Below are 18,114 nucleotides of genomic sequence, written 5' to 3' on the forward strand. Positions count from 1 at the left end.
GACTCAGGGTCTGAAGGTGCTCCTAATAGCCCCGTCGTGGGGGGTCTGGAGGTCGGAAATAACCCCTCTCCTCTACGACCAGCCGTGGAGAATTCCCCTTCGAGCGGATCTCCTCTCTCAAGCGAGGGGGGAGATCTTCCACCCTCACCCCCAGGACCTAGACCTATGGGTCTGGCCCGTCAAAGGGTGATGTTGACTGCCGTGGGTCTACCTCCGAACGTAATCGAAACGATTCAGAAAGGCAGAGCCCAGTCAACAAGGGACCGTTACGACACAGCCTGGCGCGTCTTCGAGCATTGGTGCTCACGAAGACCAGACCAAACAGTCCCCTACCAGGCCTCAGTGATCGACGTCCTGTCATTCCTGCAGGAGCTCCTAGACAGCGGCCTAGGCCTCTCCTCAGTCAAGGTCCATTTGGCGGCAATCTCTGCCTGCCACCCAGGCTTTGATAACCAGACGGTGTGGAAGCACCCGCTGGTAAAACAATTCATGAAGGGTGTACGCAGGGAACATAGGACATGCAGATCCCTCGTTCCCTCGTGGGATTTGTCCCTGGTTCTAAAGGCTCTGGCTACAGCACCCTTTGAACCACTACAAACCGTGAGCCTCAAGCTCCTAACCCTGAAGGTGGCTCTCCTGATCGCACTCACGACAGCAAAAAGGGTCAGCGACCTACATGCGCTCTCGATCTCCCCAGACTGCATGAGGTTCGATGAGGGGTCGACCAAGGTCACCCTAAAGGCAAACCCCGCCTTCATTCCCAAAAATGCTCTCTCAGTGTGTGTGCCAGTGAACCTACAGGCTTTCCATCCCCCGCCGTTCTCCTCTGACGAAGACAGCAGGCTTAATTGCCTCTGCCCAGTCAGAGCTTTACGCATATACGCGGATAGACTGGCTCCCTTCAGACAAGGAAGCCAACTCTTTGTGTCCTGGGGTGCCAGGACCAAAGGAAAGCCCGTCACGAAGGTCACTATCTCTAACTGGATAGTGGAAGCCATCCGTCTGGCCTACACTAGCCAAGGCGTGGATTCCCCTCAAGCCCTGAGGGCCCACTCCACAAGAGGTGTGGCAGCTTCCTGGGCACTCTACAAGGGTGTCTCCATTCAGGAAGTCTGCACAGCAGCAAGCTGGTCTACACCCTCGACTTTCGCCACATACTATAACCTAGATGTGGCAGCGCCTTCGCTAGCGCACGCGGTCTTGGGGGCCGCTGCTCAGTAAAGCATCAGGGCAGCATAGCGCTGCCTCCTGCTCTCCACAAGGACTAGGTTCTGGACCCAAAAGGGTCCGAGCCCCTCCCAAAAGGTTTACCTGGGACCCACTGGAAGTTCAGGTCACGGGAGTTCATAAAGTCCCATAAACGAAAGGTATTTCGTGAAATTTCTATATAATACAACGTTAAAGGTTACTTTAGTAACCACGGTTGTATATATAAATTGAACGAAATACCTTTCGTGGAACGCCCTTCTGTTCTCTAAAGCAGAAGAAAAGTTCCGAATGAGGGCTGACGTAGCCACTATACGGGATAGGCGTGGCTTCCTACGTCACCCTTAGAGCCCAGGACAGCGAAAATTCTAGAATTTTCTGTCCTGGGAGTACATAAAATAATGTTCTGCAGCTAGGTTTTGAAGGAAACCTACCCATAAACGAAAGGTATTTCGTTCAATTTATATATACAACCGTGGTTACTAAAGTAACCTTTAACGTTACTAGTTACTTTGTAGATTTAGATTATTATTACAAAACATACATTAACCACTTCAGCCCTAGATACATTTCGGCCATTTGAAAATAGCTGATCTACAAGCTCACAATGCGTCGCATTGGGAGATTTGTTTTTGTATACAAGATTTGTATACATTTGTAAACTAGAAACAGGACATTCTGCATAACAAGTAGCCTACTTTTTCTTTTTGTACTTTAAGTACATTTTGATACCAATAGAGTATTTCTACATTGCAGTATTGACACTTTTACTTAGGCTACGTTTTTTTTGTCTTTCTTTTTCTTTTTACAAATTGCAGCGTTTAACTCCCATTTCATCTTATTTGGTTATAATATGGTTATATTTATGTAGAAAATGTATCTGAAAGAAATAAACACAATTCCAGTAAGTATTTTTTCTTTTCTCAATTAAGGACGCAGGCTATTTGCAGGTGTTACCGATGATACTAATTAAGGCTGTGTTCTATTTAGTGTGCAAGGACCCCCATAACTCTGAGAGTGTACACATGGGTTCCATTTGTGCACTCCTTTACGGGCCATTTGGAACCCACTGAAGGACACTTTGAGACCCACTGGTGTAGCAGAGTGTTTTCAGTGAGCCACCATAGTCTGTTTGAACAGAATGGAACAGAGCCTTCATTAGTATCAGCGGTAACGCCTGTGAAGGAAGTAGGGAAGTGTCCCAAGTTCTTTCCAAAATGGCGTGTGTGCATAGAGCCTATATTCCCTTTGGTTTCCGCCTGCAGGCGACCACGGTGGAGGACATGGAGGCGCGGCTAGACTGCGGCTTGGTGAAAGGCCACGCGTACGCCGTCACCGACGTGCGCAAAGTGCGCCTGGGCCACGGACTGCTGGCCTTCTTCAAGTCCGAGAAGCTGACGATGATCCGCATGAGGAACCCCTGGGGGGAGAAGGAGTGGAGCGGCCCGTGGAGTGACAGGTAAAATATGGATCGGCTCATTGACCTTTTGCAGACCGCGGCCATCTTTCTATCAGACTTTGGACGCGCTCGTTTTTTAAAGCAATGTCCTGCTGCCTCCTGCATTATGTGCACATTCAAAACGGATGTTACACATGGGCCGTTGTCGAGTGATATCCAACGAGCACTTCCAAACTCCAACACTTAAAAATAATCACCTGCAAGGGCAGAAAGTAGCTCGTAACATGTCTACAGTGGATTTTTATGAAACAAACACTTTGCAGATAGAAAGAGGATAATTCAAGCTTTTCGTACAGCTGCAATGTTTGACGTGAGTGAGTTTGACGTGTTGTTGAACACACACACATATGCTTATGGTCGGGAAAGTTACACAACTATACTGTAGAAAAAAACCTATGATAGGGTGCTAAGAGAGGAAGTGTGGTACTGCACGAGGAAGTCAGGTGTGGCAGTGAAGTGTGTCAGAATGGTGCAGGACATAATGAGGACATCATGGCAGCAGTGGTGGAAAGTAGATTTACTTAAGTGTACAATTTTGAGATATTTGTGCTTTACTTGAGAAGGCCTAGGCCTCACTCAGACCTTTACTGCATTGCTGTATGCTTGTTGGATGAATGTTGTGTAGTGTCATGGCCGCCCCAATGCATTTCCAATGGAAGTCACATGGTTTGTAGTCCACATTTTGGACTACAAGCTGTTGTATGGCTTTCGGCTGTGTTTCGACTGCGCCCCTCCCCCTCATACTACACAAATGTTGTGTCAAACCATGTGACTCCCATTGGAAATGCATTGGGGCGGCCATGACACTACACAACATTCATCCAACAAGCATACAGCAATGCAGTAAAGGTCTGAGTGAGGCCCTATTTCAATTTCCAATTCTACTCCACTACATTTCAGGTCCAAATATAGTACTTTTAGTCCACTACAGTTACTTGAAATCTTTAGTTACTAGTTACTTTGATTATTATTACAAAACTTTGTTCTGCACATTGAATACTTTTACTTTTGGTACTTTAAGTACATTTTCATGGCAATACCTTTGTACTTTTACTCAAGTACATTTTGAAATACTTTTTCCACCACTGATGAGGACATCATGGCCAGTTGTGAGGAGTGCAGTATAATGAGTGATGATGGACGGGATCAAGGTGGGAGTGGGCGTGCGTCAAGGACTGGCACTGAGCCCTTTCCTGTTTGCAGGAGCCTCCTCCCCACTTCCGTTTCGTCTTTACAGTCGCGCAAATTTATTCGAATATACAGTAAATCAAAATCATCTAAGCATAATATAGATTGCTGCTTAGCAGAAATGAAAATGAAAAAATAAGCTCTAAGATATTATTCAAATGTTTTTTGTGGCAGCTTCCTTACTCGGATTTCAGGAGGTGTAGGTATGGTTTTGCATGCCCACTCAATTCATAATTAACAGAGGAAGATGCAGAAAACAGAACCAGATGGAAAGTGATGATCCTGCAGTGGTGAACCTGATGGGAATTAGCCGAAAGAAGACGAATAAAGAAGATCCAATCGTATCTTTTACAAAGTGAACCATGAGTTGTGCCGGTTTACCACAGAATAGCCACAGCCTTGTTACAGGGTTGACAACCTTTCTAGAACTAATAGCACTCTAAATGCATATTCCCATCATAACATACAGTAGCACATGGTGCCTAGCTTGCATGTTATTCAGGAGAGGTATCATACAATATTAACCATGAAGACTTTTGCGAAACCTTAGAATATAATAAGTTGTGCTCTGGTCACAATCTGAAAATAAAATGACATGATTCATGCTGAATCATATCTGATTGAAAACATTTGAGGAGGCCACGCAAAGTGGATTTAATCTGTATTGAAGTGACCTCAAACAAAAGAAGCATACAGTTGAGTAATGGCCTATTGGCAACAACATTCATAAGCAACAAAATGGTACAAAAACTAAATCTACTTTCAAACCTTTAATGAATTTAGCTATAGCGGGTTATTGTGAAGGTTTCAGTCTTTTAATTCTGAGCAGTATCATGGAGACAGCACAGCTCAAATCAGGTGCCATCATCCCCACCTATTCACAGTTGTTGATTGAAAAAGTACTTACTTAAATAAAAACTAATACTGCACTATAGAAATACTCTGTTTACAAGTAAATGTACAGAATTCAAAAAGTACTTGAGTAAAAGTACAAAGGTATTGCTATTGGCATCAAAATGGACTTAAAGTACCAAAAGTAGAAAGTACTCATTGTGAAGTGATTTCAAGTTTTCAAATGTATAAACATATTTTGAAAATAGCAGATCTACAAGCTCACAATGTGTCGCTCCGCAACACATTGTGAGCTTGTAGATCGGCTATTTCCGAATGGCTGAAATGTATATAGGGTGGTTAATGTAGGTTCTGTAATAATAATCAAAATCTACAAAGTAACTAGTAACTACATTTACATTTACTTACATGAATGTACCTAGTTCCTTTCCACCATTGTTCACAGTCACAACAGGGCCCTACGGTGCACCCAGACAGTCTGGAGCTGCTTACAGCTTCAGATCACGTCTACGTGAATCAAAATTACTTGTCCACACAAGTGGCCTTTTAATCAGACGGCAAGCTTTTCCGCAAAGGAAATGAATTAGAGTGTGCCCTATTCTCAGGACATCATCTTCCCTACCTCCGTCCATCGCTTCTCATTCCATCCCTAATACCCCTGGGGAACATAGAAGAGAATGAAATGAAATGATAGCAGCACTACCTCTTCCCCCGCACTACTTTGTGTTTTCATATTGTTAGATGCCTCCTGCTCGTTGAAACCAGCTGGAATAGGTAATGCTGGCTTATAAAGGAACCTAAATTATAGATGAGAGCAAGAGAAACAAATGTTATTAAAGAGCAGGGAGTTCTCTCTCTCTCTTTATCTCTCTCTCTCCACCCCACCCTCTTAGTCTTTGATTTATCTAATCGGACAGTAAAGTTTGAATTGTCTACTCTTTGTTTTATAATAGTCATATGTTTTGGTCTATTTATGTTTTTGTATTTTTATTCGTAATTTGATTAGACGTATGTTTTGATTGAAACTTTTCGTCTCTTGTATATTAAGTCCTGTTTAATAGTATTATTTTTTAATCAAGTGTTATAAAATGTGTATTCTCTCTCTCTCTCTCTCTCTCTCTCTCTCCTCTGTTTCTCTCTCATGCTCTCTTTATTCTTGCTCAATCACTCTGTCTTTTTGGCTCAGCGTCTATGCCAGCTGAATTATTTATTCACAATTTCATTAAGAATCGTGAATGCGTGGATTCTGATCGACTGTCAAGGGGTGCAGGCTTGTCAGTAAATTATAAACGGGTAGCTTATACATTCTGTATTATGGTTGGTTCCCCTTGCCAATGAAGGAAATGTTATTCCCCCCAGTTTTCCCTAGAATTACTGTACTTTGAGGCAAGGCAAGGCAAGTGTACAAACGTATTTGTATTTCAACAACAAGGCAAAAGTGCCTTAAAATAAACACACACACACACACAGTGGTGAAGGTTGTTGTGTTTTCCTTGTCTGTAACTGTGTGTGTGTGTGTGTGTGTGTGTGTGTGTGTGTGTGTGTGTGTGTGTGTGTGTGTGTGTGTGTGTGTGTGTGTGTGTGTGTGTGTGTGTGTGTGCGTGTGTGTGTGTGCGTGTGCGCGCGCGTGCGTGCGTTTCAGCTCAGAGGAGTGGAACAAAGTGAGCAAGAGTGAGAGAGAGAAGCTGGGCGTCACCGTGCAGGACGATGGCGAGTTCTGGTAAGAAGAACCATAGACAGAAAGGTAGACGCCTCCTTCGGCTCTGAACCACTTCGAGGCTCTGACCACTCTGAACCTCCTTCTGCTCAAAGTGTGCAGTGGTTTTCAAACATTTGAATTTCAAGGACCCCCATAACTCTGAGAGTGTACAAATGGACCTTATGGGTCCATTTGGTTCCATTTGTACACTTTCAGAGTTACACACCCGTACGGGGCCATTTGGAACCCACTCAAGAACACTTTGAGACCCACTGGTGTAGCAGAGTGTTTCCAGTGAGCCAACATGCACAATAGCAGCACCCTGACTCTGTTTGAGTCAGAGCTTTCATTAGTATCATCGGCAACACCTCAATTAAAATTGACACCCGCCCGCCTCCACTCCTCCGCCCAATGTAGGATGACTTTCGACGACTTCAGCCAGTACTTCACCGACCTCATCTTGTGTCGCCTCATCAACACCTCCTATCTGAGCATCCACAAAACCTGGGAGGAGGAGGTGATGAAGGGCTCCTGGGTCCACCGCCAGGACCCGCTCCGCAACCGCGCCGGAGGCTGCATCAACCACAAGGTCACCTTCCTGCAGAACCCACAGGTGAGTAGCAGTGGGTTCAACCACAAGGTCACAAGGTGGAAAAAGTACTACATTTTTTAGGGCTATGTCCAGCTTTGAGGATTTGTGTAAACACAAGCATTGTCCCAACACAAACATTGAATGCCATTGATAATGAATGGCCAGCTTTGAGCGTTTATCCCCCAACACACATTTTCTACTTAAGTGGATGCGCAGGGTCGACCCATAACTCCGTTTGGTTGACACAGGCGGGGCGGGGCGGGGCGGGGCTAAGATTCAAGGTGCAATTATGGTGGGCGCTGTGGTCTTCGTGGAGGGCCACCCCTGCTCGGCCACAATAAAATGAATTTAACGGGTTGGGTTCGGGCCGCGAGTCAGGTCAGTGGCAGGTAGTGTATATCTGCTATTTACTTGCGCAAGCAGAGCGCGCAAGTACTAGTTTCGCCCGACGATGCGTATGCACCGTCCCAGCAAATGACGTAATGACTACTTACTACTGAGCTAGCTATATCAGATATACCCTGACGTCATTTGCTGGGACGGTGCATACGCATCAAGAGTAACCACAGTATACCGCTAATCAACTTACAAATTACATATACATATACATAGGAACATTACCTCTAATCCTCCCGACACTAAAACATATCGTCATTACGTCACCATCGAAAACCAATTACATTCTGGCATTGGGTCCTTTAATCCATATCTTTATTACGTCATCATTGAGAGCTAGTGATCATTGAGAGCTACCTATACCAGTTATACCCTGACGTCATTTGCTGGGATGGTGCATACGCATCAAGAGTAACCACAGTATACCGCTAATCAATTTACAAATTACATACTGTATACATATACATAGGAACATTACCTCTAATCCTCCCGACACTAAAACATATCGTCATTACGTCACCATCGAAAACCAATTACATTCTGGCATTGGCTAGTTATCATTGAGAGCTAGATATACCAGTTATACCCTCTTCGACTTCTTCTATTATGATACTAGGAGATTTAAATGATGACCTGTATAGCGAGAAAGATGGAAGTATAAAGACCTTCATGTCCAGATTAGGCTTTAAACAATTGATCATAAATCCAACTACAGAATACGGAAGTATTTTAGATCATGTATATTTTAACAAATGTGAAAATATTATTACAGAAATTGAAATTAGAGACACCTATTACTCTGACCATGATTTAGTATTAATATCACTACAGTCCAAGATTAAGTAAATTGAATTATTAATTAATTATACTGTATACGTGATACGTGTATACGTGATAACATGTTTTGCGTATGCACCGTCCCAGCAAATGACGTAATGACTACTTGTGCCTGATACGGCAGTGGTGCCAGACTACATACATGTATACATAGGAGCATTACCTCTAATCCTCCCGACACTAAAACATATCGTCATTACGTCACCATCGAAAACCAATTACACTCTGGCATTGGGACCTTTAATCCACATCTTTATTACGTCATCATTGAGAGCTAGTCATCATTGAGAGCTAGCATATGACGCCAGTTATACCCTGACGTCATATGCTGGGACGGTGCATACGCATCAAAAGTAACCACAGTATACCACTAATCAACTTACAAATTACATATACATAGAGGCATTTCCTGTAATCCACCCGACATTGATCGAGATATACGTCACCATCGAAGGCATTGGGTCCTTTAATCCACATCTTTATTACGTCATCATTGAGAGCTAGCTATACCAGTTATACCCTGACGTCATATGCTGGGACGGTGCATACGCATCAAAAGTAACCACAGTATACCGCTAATCAATTTACAAATTACATATAGAGGCATTTCCTTTAATCCACCCGACACTGATCGAGATATACGTCACCATCGAAGGCATTGGGTCCTTTAATCCACATCTTTATTACGATATACTTCATAATACTACTTAAAAAAAAGTAGGTACGTAGCAAATAGCTAAACCTAATAATTCAATATTTCAATCGTTCTTTCAAAGAGAAGCTGAGATTTGACAGTTTGTAGCGGTCGACAGTACTTGCACGCTCTGCTTGCGCAATAGTAGGCCATTTATGGCCTACTTGTGTGCAACAAGCAAGTAGGCACTCGACAGAGTGCAGTTCAAGTTTCAAATATTTGAGCTTTTGGTGTCTGTCCCCAGACTGTCATTAAATTCCCATTGACAATGAATGGAGAATTTTACGTCATAATGTCTTAATTACCAAATAGACATACCGGTAGTGTCTATTTTATGTCATGATGCTGTACGATGAGAAGAGCACCCCTCACTTCACACGGGTGTGATTTTTTAATACATTCTATACATTTGAAAACTTGTGAAATTGGACATTCTGCATAATGAGTACTTTCTACTTTTGGTACTTTATTTTGATACCCATACTGTTGTTCTTTTACTCAGGTGAATTTTGAATTCCGGACTTTTAGTTGTAACATAGTATTTCTACATTGCCGTATTGAAGTATTCAAAAAATTTAATTGAATTGAAATTGAATTTGTATCTCTCTCCTCGTCTGTCCAGGTTGTGTTCGACGTGAAGAAGATGGAGGATGAGGTTCTGATCTGCTTACAGCAGAAAGAGAAGAGAGCCACTCCCAAAGAGGGGAAAGGAGAGAACCTGGCCATAGGCTTCGACATTCACAGGGTACGCACACACGCATGCACTCACGCACGCACGCAGAGACTTAAAATGTATTTTTAAAGGGGGACAACACACCAAATTCGTCTTATATCTTTCTAAAGAGTTAATAAATAAAGGCAGAAATATCCTAAAAATATTTAAAAGGGGGACGTGTTGTGTCCGCGACCCACAAATGGGTCCCGACCCACTGTTTGGGCACCAGATTAACGCATTGTGCCACGTGTCCTCGTGCAGGTGGAGCTCAACAGAAAGTACCGGATGCACACGGCCCAGCAGAAGGTGGCGGGCTCCATCTACATCAACTCACGCTGCGTCTTCCTCAGGAAGGAGCTAAAGGAGGGTCGCTACATCATCATCCCCACCACCTTTGACCCCGGGCAACAGGGCGACTTCCTGCTTCGTGTCTTCACTGACGTGCCTTCAGACTGCAAGTAAAGATCAGCACAATGACCGTACTAGTGTGGTGGTTATAGGGATATTTTAGTGACTGCGGAATGAATTATATTGCAATGCCACGTTCACTGCCTGGATTTCACTAACCTTTGAAGAACGACCGTGCTGATATCATCGTTCCTTTCCATGAAAATCCGCTTTAAAATGGTGTAATTGATTGTCGTAGTGTTGAAAAATAATCCAAAGTGGCGATCAACAACAGCGGAGGAACCACCGCTGCGCGCCACCGCCGCCATTTCCCTAAACCCTTTGCATGCCAGTGCGACGGATGTTTTCCGATGACGTCATCAAAACGCGTCACCTATCCCACAGTTCCCGCACTAAAACGTATTAAAAACGCGAATTAAACAATGAAAACGTAACTTGTGTAACTCGTTATTGGGAGGGAAGCTGTTCTACAATCAATTAACTTGTGAAACTCGTGAATGGGAGGGAAATGATGATCAGTGGTGGAAAAAGTACTCACATTTTTGACGGGTGTCCAGCTTTGAGGGTTTGTGTAAACACAAACATTGTCCTAACACAAATATTGAATGCCATTGGTAACGAATGGCCAGTTTTGAGTGTTTGTGTAAATACAAACATTGAAGACGAAGGTGAGTACGCAAATTGTGATTGGCCGGAATGAGATGATGTATGATGATGTATGATGGTAAGAGTGCCTCTCACTTCATTCAGGTGTGATTTTCTTTACTTAAGTAAAAGTATCAGTAGTGTACTGCAGAAGCACTTTGTTACAAGTAAAAGTCCGCTGTTCAAAATGTACTTGAGTAAAAGTACAAAGGTATTGGTATCAAAATGTAATTAAAGTACCAACAGTAAAAGTACTCATCATGCAGAATGTCCCATTTCAAGGGCTGATAGTGGTTAATGTATGTTTTGTAAGTACAAACACCTCAAAACTGTACTTGAGTACAGTACTTAAACTAAATATACTTAGTTTCTTTCCACCACTGTTAATAATTAACCATTATCCCAAAACACAAAGTGTCGCCCCGGAGGTGGTCGCGCCACGTCGCGGCGCTGCAAACCGCTTGGCGAGTTCTTTGTGTACTTGAACAAGGCAGTCACGAATCGTGACTGCCTTGTTGAAGTAAACAAAGAACATTGGGCACTTCAGGAAACTGACAAAGCGACACGGTCGTGACTGCCGTGGGAGTTTCCTTTCGAGAAAAAAATAATAATGTATTTTCGCAGAACATTAAAACCGTGATTTGCGATGCAATCATAATTTGCATAGATGTTTTTTAGCTTTGCATCAATTCACTGATTGTGCCGTTTGATGACGCACAATCATTCACGGCAACACACAGCGCGGCAAAACTAGTAGATTGTGACAGAAAATCTCTCCAGCGTGCGTAGGAAAGTCATCTTTTCCTACTGGCAAGAATGGCGGATAGTCTCCATAATTGAATCCATTAAGACCTGAGGCCGGTTCTACAAATGCCTTCTAAATCAGTAGTTCTCAAACCTTTTTGTTCCAAGGACCTCCAAAATGATATATTGGCCGTTTATTGTCCAACTCAACCTGCACATTTACTGTAGATTCCCCTTGCAGCACTCGTGTGTGGGTGTTTGTATTGTTTGTATATGTGTGGGTGTTTGTATTGTATGTATATGTGTGGGTGTTTGTATTGTATTGCACACAGACAAGATTTGAGTGGAACCAACTCTTTTCCCCCCTGTACCTTCTCTCATGCATGTCAACCTGTCCCTATTTGTTTTGTAACAATAGAGGGTATGCGCATGCTTAAAGTGAATGGCACATCGAGTGGCAAATTGAGTGGCAAAGCAACATGCAAAGTGAGTTTAACATTGTTTAACGTTTGTTTAATGCAATCAGATAGGACTTTTCTGTTTGGATGCATGGGTTGTCAACGCCAGAAAGTCGTTTTTTGCCAGTCAGTAGGCATTCCTGCATAACTTCCGGATTTGATGATGATGTCACATGCATACCGTCTATAAAAAGGGATGTTGGAGAAACCACTGCTTTACAGAATGTTTGTCCCTGAATACGGGACGCATAGAGTCCCGGAACAACACATTTTCAGATGGGGGTCCGGCGGCCAATACCGATCTTTCTGGGGGTTCCTTAACATGAAATATCTGGTCTCAGGTCTGGAGTGTTTAACCGTGTTGTTCTCCATGCTTACCGCACAGAGAGCTGTCTCTGGACGATCCGCCCCAGACATGCTGGACAGGGATGTGCGGCTACCCCCAGCTGGTCACTCAGGTCCACGTGCTGAACGCAGAGGGGCTGCAGGGACAGGACTCCAACGGAGGTACGTACAGCACAGTTAACGTTTGTTCACCTGATTCTGTTCCTGTAGTCCTGTGCTGTCGATCGCATCGTCAGTGTTTCTTTTCCCTAGTTACAGTATATCCAGTTAACTCTTCATTTTGAAATTCATTTTTGCTCCTATGCCACCAAAATGTGGAACGCCCTACCAACAGCCATTAAGACATGTGAATACCTTGACTCTCAAAGGGCACCTACGGACGGCTGCAATTCGGAACTGGCCCCTGTAAAATCTGAGTCCCCCCTCATCCCCTTTTCCCTCTCACTGTATATGTTTTTTTCCCTTTTATCTCCTTACTATATGATGATTTCCAGTTTTTGTTTTTATAAAGAAGTGTATATTTGTACGTCTCTAAATGTTCTGATGAATTGAAAATGGTGGACCATGTTGTAAACAAGTGTAATGCTTTACCAGTGTGTCGTCCACAGTAACTGTGACTGTAAGTAAATACTTCAATCAATCAATCAACTTAACTGTTGCTAACCGTGGCTGCAACTCTTTTTTTGTCGATTTAATTGAATACTTTTACATTATTTACTTTTGTAGGCTACATATCAAATCATCTGTGCAAATATTTAATATACTTTTTAGAATCGACTAAATTATTATACTTTATTTATTTTTCCTTCATCATAGAAATACAAAAAAAAATAGCCAACCTACAAGCTTACAAACAATGCTTTGGATCATAATAGAACTGCTATTTCTGATATTCTTTAAAAGTGCCCAAATCTTTTCTCCCAAATGGATAATTTATTCAAATCCATATATATATTTTTTATAACTAATTAATTTAATCAATTAGTTTGATTAACAACTATCTATTCCACCCGTACAGGTAAGCTGTTCTCTAGTGCTATGTCATGATTTGAGGCGTTATCTAGACTCTAGTGTGTGCAACATGCTTTGATTGCCTAGCACTACAGTCCCAAATAAGCAGACACCCATATCAAAATCCAAGGCACTTCGGCACCACCTAGTGGTTGATGGTGGCGTTGATATTAAATTACTGTGGCAATCTTTGAGATCCCCATCAGTGTTTATAATTTACAATTTAGGCATTTAGCAGACAAATCCAGAGCGATTTACAATAAGCAAGAATAACACATGGCAATACATCAAATACATTAAGATAATAGTCATCAAGAATCATACGTAAGCTAATATCCTAACATCCGTCTAATAGTGGAATATAATGAAACTATGCGTATACATAGTGTTGGGCTGTGAGAAGTGGTTGAGAATGTAGAACATCTAAGTGTGCTATGCATTACGCACGCACGCACGCACGCACGCACGCACGCACGCACGCACGCATGCACACACACACACACACACACACACACGCATGCAAAACCATTATCCCTTATCAATACGGTGCATTGATTTAGACTCTCCCCGTGCGCCCACAGCCTCGGATCCGTATGTAATCATTACGTGTGAGGGTGAGAGGGTGCGCTCGCCGGTCCACAAGGACACGCGCAGCCCCAACTTTGACATCAAAGGCCTGTTCTACCGCAAGAAACCCAAGGAAGGTATCCACATTGAGGTAAGCTCTCTCTCTCTCTCTCTCTCTCTCTCTCTCTCTCTCTCTCTCTCACTCTCTCTCGGTGTTAGTTAGTTAGTTCGTTTATTTTGGTCCTTTTGACAAACAATGTAGTACAGTACATAATAGTATTTCCCTGTTTGACCCCTAGGGCAGTATTATGTGTGTCTTAAGTACCAGGTCTTATTACTTAACTTAAGACCTGGAGGCGTGATCAATGCCATTTGGCTATTCTGAGTGGCCAAAAAGCATTGACCACGCCTCCAGGTCTTAAGTTAAGTCACAAGACCTGGTACTTAAGACACACATAATACTGCCCCTAGTGGCTAACTTGACATTGTCGTCTTTATTGTCCCGGCTCTGCGACTGTATTTCGTAGGCTCCATGCACACACCATTTCTGAACGAGTTTGGGCCCTTTCCCTACTTCCTTCACAGGTGTTATCGATGATACTAATGACCCTTTTCACCATTCTGGTCAAACACAGTCAGGCTGCTGCTATTGTGCGTGTTGGCTCACTGGAAACACTCTGCTACACCAGTGGGTCTCAAAGTGTCCTTGAGTGGGTTCCAAATGGCCTCGTACGGGTGTGTAAAGGCCTATTCATAGTCTGGATTTTGGGTGGTGAGGTGACCACCGCTCCGGTGGTGAGGTGACCACCGCTCCGGTGGTGAGCTGACCACCGGAGCTGAAATAACGTTGAGCGGTGGTGAGTAAAAACAGAGAGAAGGGCTGGAGCGGTTGCGGTGGTTTGCTCTTCACCGCGTCTCGTGACGTCATGTTGTAGTTCGGTGGTCACCTAACCACCGAAAATCCAGACTATGTATGAGCCTTAACTCTGAGAGTGTACACTCTCAGAGTTATTATGGCGGTCCTTGAATTTTAAAAGTTTGAGAACCACTGCACACTAAATGGAACAAAGCCTTAATTAATATCATCTGTAACACCTGAAGGACGTAGTGTAGGAAGAGTTATTCTATGTGCGTATGTATAGCCCATTGCGGGACCTTCTTAGCTCTATCTTTTCCACTTATCCGTCCTGCCCTTTGTGTCTCCCTCACATCCACAACCGATCGATCCTCCACTCTCCCCATCACCCCCCCCCCCCCCCCCCCCCACCATGACCACCTGACCGAACCAACCCCCCCCCCCCCCCCCCCCCCCCCCCCCCCACCACAAACAGATTTACAACAAGAATGTGATCATGGACACTTTCCTGGGTCAGGTGACCCTGTTCAGCGACCCCAACGAGCGGCAGGAGCAGCACACCCTCCACCTGCGGGACAAGGGCAACCGGCAGGACGACGACCTCCCCGGTACACTCACCGTGCGCCTCATCACGTGCACGGCGCTCACCAACATCTGACGGGATCCAGTCAGTTGGGTCGTTTTGGGCCGGCCCGGCCTCGGATTCACGGGCAACGGTGTTTTCGCCCGCCGTTTGTGTCGGTCTGCCGGCCGCTCTCTGCGTTTCATTCTCGTCATTTTTTGTCTGTCTTTCGTCCGCTCCCGTTCTTTGTCTTTTATCGTCCCTTTTTTTTCTCTTGCTCACATTGTCTCTTCTCTTTTCTCACACACACATTCAGCATTGAAACGCCGTTTTACATGAAACATGTAGGCGCACACACATGCCACACACACACAAGCGCACACGCACGCATGCACGCACACACGCACGGCCGCACACACGCAGGCACGCACGCACGCAGGCAGGCACGCACGCACGCACCCACACACAACCACACACACACACACACACACACACACACACACACACACACACACACACACACACACACACACACACACACACACATTGTGTTTTCCTGCACTCTCCATGCATGCGCCAGTGTTTCTAAGGGCTATGCATTGCCTTAAGGCTGAGTCTGTTTGTCCAACCCTGGGACGAGTAGTGTGTGTTATGCACAGTGAGGGAGCTGGCGGGGGTGAGGATGTGAAATCGATATATCGTCCATATACCGTACATCCTCACCTATACCACCTGGTTGGGTGTTAACTCTCCAATTTGATCACTCTGGTATGCCTCCATTTCAACCACTCAAACGACTGTATTTGATCGAGACCTTTATTGTTATTCACAATACTGGCCGTAGATTTAACTGTGGATTTAAAAAAAAATACGATTATCTCCTCAAGTGTCTCCCACTCAGACACGTACAAGTCCTCTCCAGATTGCCAGTGCTTTAGTTAGCATGCACCATTTTGTCTATAATGGTCACTTTTTAGTGTGTGGACTCGACTAACAAGAAGTCTGCAGCTACGCTCTCCCTCTCCTGAGAGCCGCCATGTGCTGTTCCGCTCCGACCCCCCCCCCCCCCCCCCCATTCAACCTGCTGTTCTTTTCCCCTCACCCACTTCTTCCCTGAATTCCCTTTAAGCCTAATTCATGCCCCGTCGCACGCCGCTGTCACGTGCCGAAAGTAGCACACCTACGAGCTCAAAAGGCGTCACACATGCGGCGACGCCTTGTGCAAGCGTAGGTCTGCTGTTTTGAAACGGGTTTGAAACGGGCTTCAGACTGCACTGGTTGCTATGGACGGTCCCCGTGCTGCATGGCTAAAGAAAGAGACTTGTTGCCTGTGCCGTGCATCCTTCTAATCGTAGCTTAGCAACCAGTGCTTTTGACAGTTCCCCCGCACAACCACAAAACAATTTCTCGTCCAATGGAGGAAAGCGTTCACACCTGACATAATAAAGTGCTTTACGGGACCAAAGATGAACCAGGCCCTACCCCTCTCCTGGTCCAGCCTGGCCTGGCCCCTATTCAACGCCGGGACCCTCCACATCATCTCTAAACGCCGGGGACCCTCACCCCCTGTGCCACGTCATCATCTCTAAACGGCGACACCACTGCCTGACTCTTCCTCAGACTCGAGTCCCTTGGCCCGTGTCAAGACTCACGGTGCCTGACCTCCAAGAGACAGTCGGCTCCACTTTTGGTCGCTGACATCGAGCAGGTGTGTGTGGTGTGCGTGTACGTGTGCATGAGCGTGCGCATGTATGTGTATGTCATATATCTTAGTCGGTGTGCTCTACTCTGTGCCGTGTCTAACTGTCAGGGATGAGCTCTGCCAGTGTTAGTTCTTAAATGGGAGCGTTGAGTATGTGTTAGCCATACAGTATATGACCGTATTTTGTGTCTATAAAGGAAACCGTCAGATCGCTTCTGTCGGGATATGTGGGAATACAACTGGCCAAAAAAACAAAAAAAGAAGAATCTGTCCTTTTAGGGAGCACACGACTTGCACTTTACAAAGATCTGAGTGACCTGCAAGGAACAGAAAGCAGAGGAGAATGCCTGCCCCAGCAGCCTTGAGCTATTTGCCCTGGTCCTGGCCCAGCCTCTACTACCACCATTACAGGAACCATGTCAAACGTGGGGCGGGCGCTCTATACTGTTGCAATTAGAGAGTGATTTCAGAATGAATTTCTACCATTGGTCCAACAACCACAATCTCCCCTGAATCATTTGGAATTTCTTGGGCAGATGATGGTCAAAGTGGACGTCCTCTTTGGCCTGCCGTTCACTGGCATTCTGATCTTTGATGATTGAAGCCCAGACAATACATCACGTCCTTTATATTTCCTTTGGGTTTGTTTTCAGAAGTGCAATATGCATACTTAAATATGTTATCGTTTACGGTTTACTTATTTTTTTACAATTAGTGTTTCAGCGGTTTCTGGAAGAAGTAAGAGCCATGTAAGTCCCAATCATTCGGAAGGCATTTATTTAGAATGTAAGACGAAGGCTCTTGTGGAGCAACCTCTTAATCAAACCACTCAAGTCTTTTAACTTCGTCTTCGATTCTTTGCCTTTTTATTTATTTATTTATAATTTCCTTTTCATTACTTGAACTACGTTGCACATGTGAATTGAAGTCTCATCGTTCCTTTGTGTGCAGCGGCTTTATAAATGTGTCTTTGCATGGGTTACTTTCCAATATGTTCATGGCCTTGTATACCGTTGTAATGTTTAATATACAGTATATTTATTCCTTTTGGTCTTGAAGTCTTTGAAACCGGTACTGTTGAGAACTTGGCATGTCTACAATATTTGCACTTCATATCAATCATATCAAGATGTTTAAAACAGCTACAGCTACTGTAAAATTACACTCACACATTCGAT

At 44.3% G+C, this 18,114-nt stretch overlaps 1 protein-coding gene across 1 annotated transcript in view; it reads left to right on the forward strand.

Moving 5' to 3' along the window:
* The window catches only part of capn5b (calpain 5b), a gene marked incomplete at both ends in the record, with an annotated part of 45,900 nt that extends 30,570 nt beyond the window's left edge, over positions 1-15,330 (forward strand). Inside the window, 8 exons of the mRNA XM_079507392.1 lie at positions 2,472-2,665; positions 6,348-6,425; positions 6,822-7,017; positions 9,546-9,668; positions 9,900-10,096; positions 12,279-12,400; positions 13,831-13,967; positions 15,148-15,330. Of these exons, the coding sequence (XP_079363518.1) occupies positions 2,472-2,665; positions 6,348-6,425; positions 6,822-7,017; positions 9,546-9,668; positions 9,900-10,096; positions 12,279-12,400; positions 13,831-13,967; positions 15,148-15,330 (1,230 nt within the window). The remainder of the gene's footprint in view (positions 1-2,471; positions 2,666-6,347; positions 6,426-6,821; positions 7,018-9,545; positions 9,669-9,899; positions 10,097-12,278; positions 12,401-13,830; positions 13,968-15,147) is intronic.
* Positions 15,331-18,114: the final 2,784 nt, after the last annotated feature.

This window comes from Electrona antarctica (assembly GCF_951216825.1).
Source record: "Electrona antarctica genome assembly, chromosome: 8".
Taxonomy (NCBI): domain Eukaryota; kingdom Metazoa; phylum Chordata; class Actinopteri; order Myctophiformes; family Myctophidae; genus Electrona; species Electrona antarctica.